The 12,004-nt window shown below is 50.7% G+C and overlaps 1 protein-coding gene and 1 non-coding gene across 2 annotated transcripts; both read left to right on the plus strand.

Moving 5' to 3' along the window:
* The first annotated feature begins 3,124 nt into the window (after nucleotides 1-3,124).
* On the plus strand, nucleotides 3,125-3,232 carry LOC130889246 (U6 spliceosomal RNA). Its single transcript, XR_009058518.1, has one exon. It is a non-coding gene; the product is annotated as a U6 spliceosomal RNA (small nuclear RNA).
* A 4,957-nt stretch (nucleotides 3,233-8,189) lies between these two features.
* On the plus strand, nucleotides 8,190-11,027 carry Wnt1 (Wnt family member 1). Its single transcript, XM_057792666.1, has 4 exons — nucleotides 8,190-8,293; nucleotides 8,923-9,176; nucleotides 9,809-10,074; nucleotides 10,539-11,027. The coding sequence occupies exons 1-4, from the start codon at nucleotides 8,190-8,192 to the stop codon at nucleotides 11,025-11,027; spliced, it is 1,113 nt and encodes a 370-aa protein (XP_057648649.1).
* The last annotated feature ends 977 nt before the right edge of the window (nucleotides 11,028-12,004 follow it).

The raw sequence follows: 12,004 nt of genomic DNA on the forward strand, positions 1-12,004 counted from the left end.
TCCAAAGGATAGAAAGGCCAGTGAGGGGAGTAATTCTTCAGGGGAAAATTGGTTGACTTTGAGATTGAAGAACTGGGAAGAAACGGGTGATCTAAAGGAACTCAGATCCAAGGAGGCCTCCTAAGCCACTGTAAAGATTTTTAGTTTTGCCAGGCAGTGGTGGTGGTGCATGCCTTTATATCCCAGCACTCGGAAGGCAGAGGCACACAGATTTCTCTGGATTCGAGGCCAGCCTGGTCTACAGAGCAAGTTCTTCCAGGACAGCCAGGACTATACAGAGAAACCCTAGAAAGATTTGATCGTAGAAATACTTATTCGTTTACTTTCTAAATTGTGTGTGTTTGTAGGTGTGTCCTTGGAGGCCAGAGGTGCTGGAGTTACAATGCAATTGTGAATTACCTGAAGTAGGTGCAGGGAATTGAACTCAGGTCTTCTGCAAGAATGGGAGATGCTCTTAACCACTGAGGCATCTCTCCAGACCCAACCTCGTCTTTAGAAGGATGGTCTTGACTGCTGTAGGCAAGCAGACTGTGGGGTGAAAGGGACAAACATGGAGATACTATAGGAAGAGGTGACAGTGGTTCCTGTCACCATGCAGCAGCAGAGGCATGAAAAGGGATCAGTTTAACATGAAGTGTAAAACCCATAAGCCAAAAGTTGATTCCAAAATTTAAAATTAAAAGATATATATATATATATATATATATATACAGCCAGATGGTGGTGATACACACCTTTAATCCCATCACTCAGTAGGCAGCAGCGGGCAGATCTCTGAGTTCAAGGCCAGCCAGATCTACAAAGTGAGTTTCCAGAACAGCCAGGGCTACACAGAAAAACCCTGTCTTGGAGAAAAAAAGATATACTATATTATTTTACGTGTGTGGGTCCTTTACCCGTATGTCTGTACACTACAAGTATCCCTGGTGCCTGCAGAGGCTAGCCCTGGTTCCAAGATTTTTGTCCTGAAGATGAAGGCCAGAGCTGTCACTTACTGAGATATAAATGATCAAAGAAAGAGCAACTTTAACAATGGCAAGATTAAGCCGGGCGGTGGTGGCGCACGCCTTTAATCCCAGCACTCGGGAGGCAGAGGCAGGCGGATCTCTGTGAGTTCGAGACCAGCCTGGTCTACAAGAGCTAGTTCCAGGACAGGCTCCAAAACCACAGAGAAACCCTGTCTCGAAAAACCAAAAAAAAAAAAAAAAAAAAACAATGGCAAGATTAAGAATTTAGTGTTGGATGTGTGAATTTCAAGGTGTTTACTTAAGTGTTAGGTATACATCTAGAATTCATAGCCAAAGTTATAAATTGGGAAATATGGGGGCTGGAGAGATGGCCCAGCAGTTAAGAGCACTGGCTGCTCTTCCAGAGGACCCGGGTTCAATTCCCAGCAACCACATGGTGCTCACAACCAGCTGAAACTGTCTAATGACCCCTTCGGACTCCATGGTCCAGTCATTCCCAGTCATGGTGCAGGACACGCCTCCCCGGGACAGTTATGAAATCCAGCGTCTCTTGTAAGGACGATAGAACAACTGTAGAGGATGTTGAGTTGCATGTTGCCCAGGCTAGCTTCAAACTCTACATGTAGTTAAATATGACTTTGAATTCCTACCTCTGCTTCTCAAGTGGTAGGATTACAGATGTGTGGCAGCGTACCTGGCTTTATGTTTTCTTTGTTTTTGCCATATCCACGGTCCAGCTCAGGATGTCATATGCTAGGCGAGTCATCTATGTATGTGTGTATATGTACGGTGTACACATGCATATATGTGCCCATGCAAAGACCAGAGGTCAAAGTGAGATTGCTTTCTCTATTGCTTTCTGCCTTGTTTTTTATTTTTACTTTTCAACCTATTTTTAATTTTTATTTTACTTATTAGTGTGAGGAGTGCCGAGTGGGCATCATGGCGAACACCTGGAGGTCAAGAACAGTTTTGTGAAGTCATTTCTCTCTTCTTCCCACTTTGGCAACAGTGATCATAAAGGTCTGTGGAGTTTTCCCGTCCCAGCAGTCACTTCCAAATTACCACACTGACATTTCTATTACTTATAAATGCTCGACTGATAGCTCGGGCTTATTATTAACTAACTCTTACATTCAAAACAACCCATTCCAGCCGCGCGGTAGTGGCGCATGCCTTTAATCCCAGCACTCGGGAGGCAGGGCAGGTGGATCTCTATAAATTTGAGGCCAGCCTGGTCTACTAATCTATGTATTGGCATGTGGCTCATGGCTTTACCTGTCTTCTAGCATGTCCTGTTCCTGGGCAGATGGCTGGTGTCTCTCCAACTCCACCCTTCTGTCCCCCAGCATCCTCAGTCTAATCGCCCCCACCTATACTTTTTGCCTATCAGTCAATCAGTGTTTTATTAACAAGGAACATAATCCATAGCACATGGATGATAGGATTTCCCTGTTTTCAGTCTTCTTCCTATCCCCATAGAATTTCACCAATATACCAGATTGGAAAAGGTCTATGACACTAGGCCCTGGTAGTGCACACCTTTAATCCCAAACTCAGGAGACAGAGGCAAGCAGATTGTTCAAGGCCAACCTGGTCTACAGAGTGAGTTCCAGGACAGCCAAGGCCTCACAGTGAAACCCTGTCCTGGGCGGGGGTGGGGGGTGGAGGTATGTGTGACCCAAGACTAGTGGTGAGAAATTTCTTAGGTACAAAGTCAGGTTACCCATGTATATTGTTCATTCCTTTGACCTATTTATGTGGGGCACTATTACAGGAACTCCTGGCTTTTAGACCTGTGTAGGATGCTTGACCCCTCCACATTAACCCTCAGGAAGGAGTCTTTGGAGGAAGCAAGCACACTAGGCTAAGATGGGGTCCGGGAAGGACACTTCCTTTAAACACAAACAAACAAAGGCTCCACCCAGCTTCCCTTGGGTTAATGTAGATCTCATTTTAAAACATTTGCACCTAGTGAGATGATTCAGTGAGCAAAGGAAACTGACACCAAGTTTAATGACCCTGGGACGCGTATAATCGAAGGAGAGAGCCAACTCTTACAAGCTGTTCTCTGATTATGCATGCGGTGGTGTTTCCCTCCCTCTCTCTCTCTCACAGACCTACACACCAAGTTGATTTTAAGAATTCAATGAAACATGCTCGCTTCGGCAGCACATATACTAAGATTGGAACGATACAGAGAAGATCAGCATGGCCCCCTGCGCAAGGATGACACGCAAATTCGTGAAGCGTTCCATAAAAACAAACAAAAAAAAAATCAATAAAAGGCAAGTGCCCCAGGAACAGTAACTAAATGTATCGGTCATTTCTTTCTTAGGGTGACTTGCACTTCAGTGGGAAAGCCCAATCAATTCTGGGAGCCAAGCTCTTTGGGATCAGACCTAGATGATCTAGTCAGACATCATACCAAAAGCCAGAAGAGATGGAAACAAGAGGTCCCCAAAGGGTGGCAGGCAAGGCCTAAAATTCAGTTTCTTTCTGCATCAATTCTGAAAAGGGACCCCAGCCTGCTCTGCTGCACACTGGCAACCCACTGAGCCGCTGATAGAAAGAACCTACATAGGGTTTGAGTTCAAATACTCTGGGCTGTCAGGCCTAGGGGAGCATGCCTCTAACCTCTGCTCCAGAGGTGGAGATAGGGAGATTTTCAGGCCAGCTGGGTTGTCAGGCCTGGTAGAGCATGCCTCTAATCTCTTCTTCAGAGGCAGAGACAGGGAGATCAGAAGTTCAGGCCAGCTTAGACTGTGTCTGAATTTGAGGCTATCATAGGCTACTTGAAGACCTTATCTCAACAAATAAATAGTAAAAGAGGCTCAGCATTGGGTTGGTGAGATGGCTCAGAGGTTAAGAGCATTGCCCGCTCTTCCAAAGGTCCTGAGTTCAATTCCCAGCAACCACATGGTGGCTCACAACCATCTGTAATGAGGTCTGGTGCCCTCTTCTGGCCTGCAGGCATACAGACAGAACATTGTATACATAATGAATAAATAAATATTTTTTTTTTTTTAAAAAAGAGGCTCAGCATTTAAGAGCACTTGCAGAGAACTGGAGTTTAGTTCCCAGCACCCACATAAGGGCTCACAACCATCTGTACCTCCAGCTCCAGGGAGTCTGAAAGCCCCTTCTGGCCATTGAGGACACTGCACACTGCACACACATAAGCAATATGCAGGCAAAATACTCACATACATAAAAAAAATTTAAACAAAAAGACCCTCTCCTTTCCCCACAAAACAAAAAGAGCAAAAAATAACCACTGGGTTTGCTTTTGAATTTGAGATAGGATTTTACTATGTACCCCAGATGGTTGTGCTGGTACCCAACTCACTGTGTAGACCAGGCTGGCCTCGAACTCACAGAGATCTGCTACCTTTGCTTCCTGAGTTCTGGAATTAAAGGCATATGCCTCCACTGCCTGGTGGTTTTTTGGGTTTTTGTTTTGTTTTGTTTTCTCCAAGACTTTTTTATTTTTTATTTATTATTATTATTATTATTTTGGTTTTTCGAGACAGGGTTTCTCTGTGGCTTTGGAGCCTGTCCTGGAACTAGCTCTGTAGACCAGGCTGGTCTCGAGCTCACAGAGATCAGCCTGCCTCTGTCTCCCGAGTGCTGGGATTAAAGGCGTGCGCCACCATCGCCCGGCTCCAAGACTTTTTTAATCCTCCTGCCTCAGCCTTCCAAATTCTGGATCTGGCAGGCATGGACCACCATACGGAGTTGGTCTGAGATTTACTTACTACTTTTTCATTAATTATTAATTTGTTGTTGTTTGAGGTGGGATCTTGCTACCTCTCTCAGGGTTGTCTCAAATTTGGGGCTATCAAGCTGGGTAGTAGTGGCACATGCCCTTAATCCCAGTGCTCAGGAGGCAGAGGCAGGCAGATCTCTGTGAGTTCGAGGCCAGCCTGGTCTACAGAGCTAGTTCCAGGACAGTTAAAGCTGCTACGCAGATAAACCCTAGAGCCATCTTATTATATCAGAGTTCCAAGTGCTGGAATCATAGGCATGTTCCACCGCGCCTGGCTAGTCTGATTACATGTATGTATTTAGAGTGTGTGTATGTACACAGGCAGAGAGTAAACGATTTTAAAATCAGCTCTCCTTTCATCAACCCCAGGGATTGAACTTGGGTCATCTGGTTTGCCAGCAAGCACTTTCACCTGCTTTTTACTTATGTATATAATGTATATGTGCTTGTACATGTGTGCACATTCACATGTGGATGCCCTTGGAGTAGAGAAGAGGAAGCTGGAACTTGAGTTATAGGCAGTTATAAAACTGCCTGACTTGGGTGCTGGGAAACAAACTCAGGTTCTCTCTCTCTCTCTCTCTCTCTCTCTCTCTTTCTCTCTCTCTCTCTCTCTCTGTTTTTTGAGGTAGGGTTTCTTTGTGAAGCCCTGACTATCCTGGAACCTGCTATGTAGACCATGCTGGTCTTGAACTCACAGAACTCAGCCTGCCTCTACCTCTCAGCTGCTGGGATTAAAAGCGTGCACCTCCATGCCTGGTACTGCTTTTGTGTTTTGAGAGTGTCTTCTGTAAGCAAGGAGGTGGAGGATAACCTTGAACTTCTGGTCTTCCTGCCTCCTGAGTGCTGGGGTTATTCCTGGTTTCCTTTGTTTGTTCTTTGGTTTTTCTTTTTTCTTTTCTTTCTTTCTTTCTTTTTTTTTTTTTTTTTGTGTGTGTGTTTTCGAGACAGGGTTTCTCTGTGGTTTTGGAGCCTGTCCTGAAACTAGCTCTTGTAGACCAGGCTGGTCTCGAACTCACAGAAATCCACCTGCCTCTGCCTCCCGAGTGCTGGGATTAAAGGCGTGCGCCACCACCGCCCGGCTGTTCTTTGGTTTTTCAAGACAGGGTTTCTCTGTAGCTTTGGGGCCTGTGCTGGAACTCATTCTGTAGATCAGGCTGGCCTCGAACTCACAGAGATCCGCCTGCCTCTGCCTCCTGAGTGCCGGGATTAAAGGCGTGTCGTGTGCCACCACTGCCTGGCCCATTCCTGGTTTTGGTAGTACTCATTATCTTAACCAGGGCTTTATACATGCTAGGCAAGCACTCGGTTACCGAGTGCCTGGGAACACAGCTTTAACATTGCTTCTTTTATTAGCTGGGACCTGGAACCTGGAAACACTGCCTCGACAATTGTTTCCTCTGTAAAGTGGAAGAGAGAAAAAGATTAGGTCCTCCAGGGGTGGGGCTTCTCTGGGTGGTAGTGGGACATGATATTCAGGTGGGCAGTGCCCTCTTGTATCCCACATAGGGAACAGCAGCCTGGAAATCCCAGGCTACCACAACTCTGAAGGTAATTAGAGTCTTGGGAAAGAAGAGTTACAGGCACTGGGGTGAGAGTAAAGAAACAACAGGGTTTTGGGGTAGTGCAGAAATTTGGGAGGAAAATGCAGTGAAAAGCAGAAAACACATGCATGGGAGGCACACACTTACTAATCTTTAATTTAAAAAAATATTTATTTTATGTATGTGTGAGTGCTTTGCCTGTGTGTATGTACATGCACCTGTGTGTGCTTGGTGCCAGTGGGGTTCAGACAGCGCCAGACTCGGGAACTGGAGTTACAGATGGCTGTGAGCCACCACATGGGTGCCTAGAGCGGAGGCTGGAGCCTCCGGAAGAGCAGCTGGTGCTCTAAACCACTGAGCTCTCCAGGCCCCCATATTCCTTGATCTTGAGCTAGGCAGGTAGGGTGGCACAGGTCCCAGCAGCCAGGCGACTACATTAAAATTCCATGTTAGGGAGAGTGACAGGGCAAGATCCTGTCACAGAACCAGCAGCAACAGCAAAAACAAAACAAACCTGCTGCTGCAGGTTCCTTTCGGGAGCATTCTTTCTTCCCAGTCCTCACCATTACCTGACAATTGTTCCTCTGCTCCATCCTTTCTGAGTCTAGTTGCCAGAGAAACGAGCCTGGCTCATCTTCATGACTCCCTCTGTAATGGCATGACACATGCCATAGAGTGACACACCATAGCATGACACAGGGACCCAGAGTGACAGAATGACACATACATGCACATAGTTAATCCCCCCCCCCACACACACACACACACTCATCCACCCACCTGCAAACACAATCCAGACACTCTTGAGTCAGGCTTCTGGACCTCTCCTTTCACGGCTCCCACCTCCTTTCTGATACACTGCTTTAAATGGAGACTGTAGCAAAAATGACTTCACGATCTCCCTCTCCTGAGCCAGCTAACACAATTATTTGGAAAGGGCTCAAACGTCCTTCTTTAGAAGCTAGAGCACAGGAGCGCACACCTTGGAACAGATGTTTATTTCCACTCCACCTCACACTGTGACACACAGACACTTGCGCTCTCCTAGCCCACGTAATGCAAACTGATGCACGGTTATGAGTTTCTCTTCACCACTAGCTCAGTTTGATCAGCCTACCCCTACACCCCACGCCCGGGAATCCCTGACCACAGCTCCACCCATGCGCCGTCTCCCTCTTTTCCTTCTCTGTCCCGCCGTCGGGGTTCCTGGACAAGGAAGCATCTCTAGGGACGTCACTGGCCAGACCACACAGCTTTCATCCTGCCATTCAGAAGAAGGAAGCGAAAGGACCATAGTGTGTATTGGGGGGGGGAGCAGGGTGACATCGTTGGGACAGCCCCACCACGCGCGCGTGGGGAGGCAATCCAGACTACAGACAGGTTGTCACTAAGCACTTTGTCTCCGCGCCCCCTGGCGGATACTGGTCCCCGACGTGCCCCGGACGCGAAGAGTGAGGCGGGCGCGCGTGGGAGGCCATCCCCAAGGGGAGGGGTCGGCGGCCAGCGCAGACCTGGAGGCGGGGGCCACCAGGCAGGGGGCGGGGGTGAGCCCCAATGGCTAGTCCTTCAGCTCTTTGCTCAGACTGGCTAGAGCCACAACTTTGCTCGCTACTCATTGTCTGTGGCCCTGACCGGTGCGCCCTGGTGCCATAGTGCGGCCCAGAGGGGCAGCCTCTTCTCGTCATTGCAGTCAGAGCCGCAACTATAAGAGGCGGTGCCTCCCGCAGTGGCTGCTTCAGCCCAACAGCCAGGGCAGCAAACCATGCTGCCTGCGGCCCGCCTCCAGAGTTACTAGACCCAGCCTGCGAACTCTCACCGCTGCCTCACCACCGCGTCCAGTCCCACCGTCGCGGGCAGCAACCAAAGTCGCCAGAACTGCAGCACAGAACCGGCAAGGCCAGGCAGGCCATGGGGCTCTGGGTGCTGCTGCCCAGCTGGGTTTCTGCTACGTTTCTACTGGCACTGACCGCCCTGCCCGCAGCCCTGGCCGCCAACAGCAGTGGCCGATGGTGGTAAGTGAGCCAGTATGGGGTCGCCACTTGTTCTGGGGCACAGAGCCAGGAACCGGCCCTACCCAGCTCCCACGCTGTGAGGATCACCAACCCACAGACTCCCTCCTGCACCATGACTTCACCACATCCAGGGTGCTCTCACCTAAAACTAACCCAAAGACCAGTTCTGCTGAAGAGGGGCAAGTCATTTGCAAGTAGAAGTCCAGATACACCAGAGCCCACCCCCATCTAATAGAATCCTTTCCCACTGAGCACCAGGTCCAGGCTCACTGTGATGGGTATTTGGGTGTCCCTCGGGTCCTGAATCAAAGAACCAGTTACTAGCCTGGAAAAGAGGGGACAAAAAGATGGGATTCCTAAACATTTCAAGGTGGGCAAGGCTGCAGGCTCGATTCCTCCCAGGGGCTGCCTTGAAGGAAGACGGAAGAGCTAAGGAAGCCATGCATGGACTTATATTGCCTTCCCTGTCCACTCACTAAACCTAGGGCTCCTGGAACTCAGTTCTACCAAACTCAAGAGCCAGTGCTTTCTTTAGGCACATAGGCCCAAGCAAGGACAGGGTTGGTACAGTCCGCATGGTTAATGTTCAGGCCCCCTTCCCCAGACTGAGCCCTTATGCATCCCTCCAGGGGCATCGTGAACATAGCCTCCTCGACAAACCTGCTAACGGATTCCAAGAGTCTGCAGCTGGTCCTAGAGCCCAGTCTGCAACTACTGAGCCGCAAGCAGCGGCGACTGATCCGCCAGAATCCGGGGATCCTGCACAGCGTGAGTGGAGGACTGCAGAGCGCAGTGCGAGAGTGCAAGTGGCAATTCCGGAACCGCCGCTGGAACTGCCCTACCGCTCCGGGGCCCCACCTCTTCGGCAAGATCGTCAACCGAGGTGGGTGCCCAGGAAAGCTACGCTTCCGGGATTAGGGGAAAAACAGGGTCAGCTCCAGGGCATGGGCGGGCGAATGCAGGGAAGATGTCTCGGGCGTCGCAGGACTCAGCGATCAACCTGAGGATGGCCTGATGCCCTGTGCTACGCATTTGGGGCATGATCTTTAACTTTCTGAGCCATTGACCCACAGAAAGGGAATTTCGGATCGTGGGCACTGGGCGACAGTTGCCCTTTTCCAGCCTCCCTCAAAGGTGCCTTGGGAAACTGCTCGCTGAGGGCCAGGGTTTTGCTTCGCACTCAGCAAAGTTTGCATCTCCAATACTGCCCGAGAGTTTGTCTGATATGCGGAGTTGATCTACTTGGGATATCTTCTTTGGAGCTGTCCCATTTACGCTCCAGATCCGAGTCTCAATAAAGCACGGTGAGGAGTGTGTTCATGGATTCACTCACGCGCACCTGCTTTCTCTATGAGACCTGGAGACCAGCTTTTCAGCACTTCGGCCTATCGGGTTTTCAGGACTCCAAGAGCCGAGTGTCCAGGTGTTGGACTGTAGGGTACCAAACCTTCCAAAGAGGGTGCTGACTCTGTCTCATGCGTTCTCTCAACTGGTGCGGGGTCGCTTTACCCACAGGCTGCCGGGAAACAGCATTTATCTTCGCAATTACCTCCGCCGGGGTCACACATTCGGTGGCGCGCTCCTGCTCCGAAGGCTCCATTGAGTCTTGCACCTGTGATTACCGGCGGCGCGGCCCTGGGGGCCCCGACTGGCACTGGGGGGGCTGCAGCGACAATATCGACTTCGGCCGCCTCTTTGGCCGAGAATTCGTGGACTCTGGGGAGAAGGGGCGGGATCTGCGCTTCCTCATGAACCTTCACAACAACGAGGCAGGGCGCACGGTACGTCCGGTTGTGCGCTGGAACCAGCGGCAGGGGCGGGGGTGGAGTGCCGTAAAGGTCCAGGATGAGGCCAGAGGCACACGGAGAGGGCTTCCTGAGGGAGTGGGAGTCTCACAGGGAAGACGGAGAAGAGGTGGTGGCTGAGGGCAAAGGGATCCCTGATCTGATGACAGACTAGATTAGGTTAACAGCCTAAACAATACATAGGATGTATTGCTATGGCTCCATTGCACACTTGTTTAAAGTAAAACTGACTCACTGATGTGGATGGAGCAGAGTTTGGCCAAGTATCCACATCTCAGCAAGCTATTTCTCACTTTCCTCTCCCCTGGGCTTTGTTACACCTGGACCTTGGCTAAAGTTTCCACAGCATCCACTGACGAGGGCGGGGGAAGTGGAGTGGGTGAGGGTGTATGAGATGTTGACTTTGACCCTGCGATACTTTTCCTTCCCTCCTCCCCCAGACCGTGTTCTCTGAGATGCGACAGGAGTGCAAATGCCACGGGATGTCCGGTTCATGCACGGTGCGCACGTGTTGGATGCGGCTGCCCACACTGCGCGCTGTGGGCGACGTGCTGCGCGACCGCTTCGACGGCGCCTCCCGCGTCCTTTACGGCAACCGGGGTAACAACCGCGCTTCGCGGGCTGAGCTGCTGCGCCTGGAGCCAGAAGACCCCGCGCACAAGCCGCCCTCTCCTCACGACCTTGTCTACTTCGAGAAATCGCCCAACTTCTGCACATACAGCGGGCGCCTGGGCACAGTCGGCACAGCCGGGCGTGCTTGCAATAGCTCGTCTCCGGCGCTGGACGGCTGCGAGCTGCTGTGCTGTGGCCGGGGCCACCGCACGCGCACGCAGCGCGTCACCGAGCGTTGCAACTGCACCTTTCATTGGTGCTGCCACGTCAGCTGCCGCAACTGTACGCACACGCGCGTACTGCACGAGTGTCTATGAGGCGCTGCGCCTCCGGGAACTCTCTTCAGTTCTCTCCCCCCTGACAAACTCGCTGGTACTCAAGACCCACCTTATTCGGCCACCCCAGCACCTCCAGCACATTCCCGAGGTTCGCAGTGACCCATCTCTCCCACCTCCTATCTGGGGGCTTCTTAAACCACTTGCCTGAGGCAGCACTAACCCTTTTGCCATCCTGAGGGCCCTGCCCCAACCTACCTACCTCCCTTTTCGTGGGAGACCCCTTGTTGCACTGCCCCCTGCTTGACCAGGGGGTGAGAGGAGGTTTCTCTTCTCCTGGGGGAATGGGAGTCAGCTATGAGGTGTTGCAGTCCCTGCTGTATTGTGCCCATGACCTTTCTATTCCCCTTTCTTCCAGTCTCTCAGCGTCCCTCAAGGCCCTTTCAGTCTCCAGCCAACACACCTGGACATCAGGGTCTTTCCCCTTCCACCTGTAGGTTCCAAGGTGAAAGGGAGGGCGGCTGTGGTGATGTGGGAAATGAGGTTAGGAAACCCAGCAGAAAAACCTCAGTTCTCCTAGTCTGTTATGGAGCCACTGAACAGCTGCAAACCATGCCTCCCTCAGCCACCTCCCACCCCTTCCTGTCCTGCCTCCTCATCAGTGTGTAAATAATTTGCACTGAAACGTGGATACAAAGCCACGAGTTTGGTTATGTAAATAAAACTATTTATTGTGCTGGGTCCCAGCCTGGCTTGCAGAGAACACCTTCACCCCCACTCCTCTGTTCTGCCCTCCACCTTGTTGCTATCCAACCTCTTGTCTTTCACCCGGTTTCTCAAAGATGCCCTTGCCCACCGGATCAGTATTTCCTTCCACTGTAGCTATTAGTGGCTCTTCGCCCCCACCAATGTATCTTTCTCTGAAGAATAAAATCACTATTTTTATCAATGACTCTGTTCCTTGAATCCAGAACACAGCATGCTTTACAGTGTCCGCTTGCCCTCCAGGATACTCACTT

This window comes from Chionomys nivalis, chromosome 17, assembly GCF_950005125.1.
Source record: "Chionomys nivalis chromosome 17, mChiNiv1.1, whole genome shotgun sequence".
NCBI classification, from domain to species: domain Eukaryota; kingdom Metazoa; phylum Chordata; class Mammalia; order Rodentia; family Cricetidae; genus Chionomys; species Chionomys nivalis.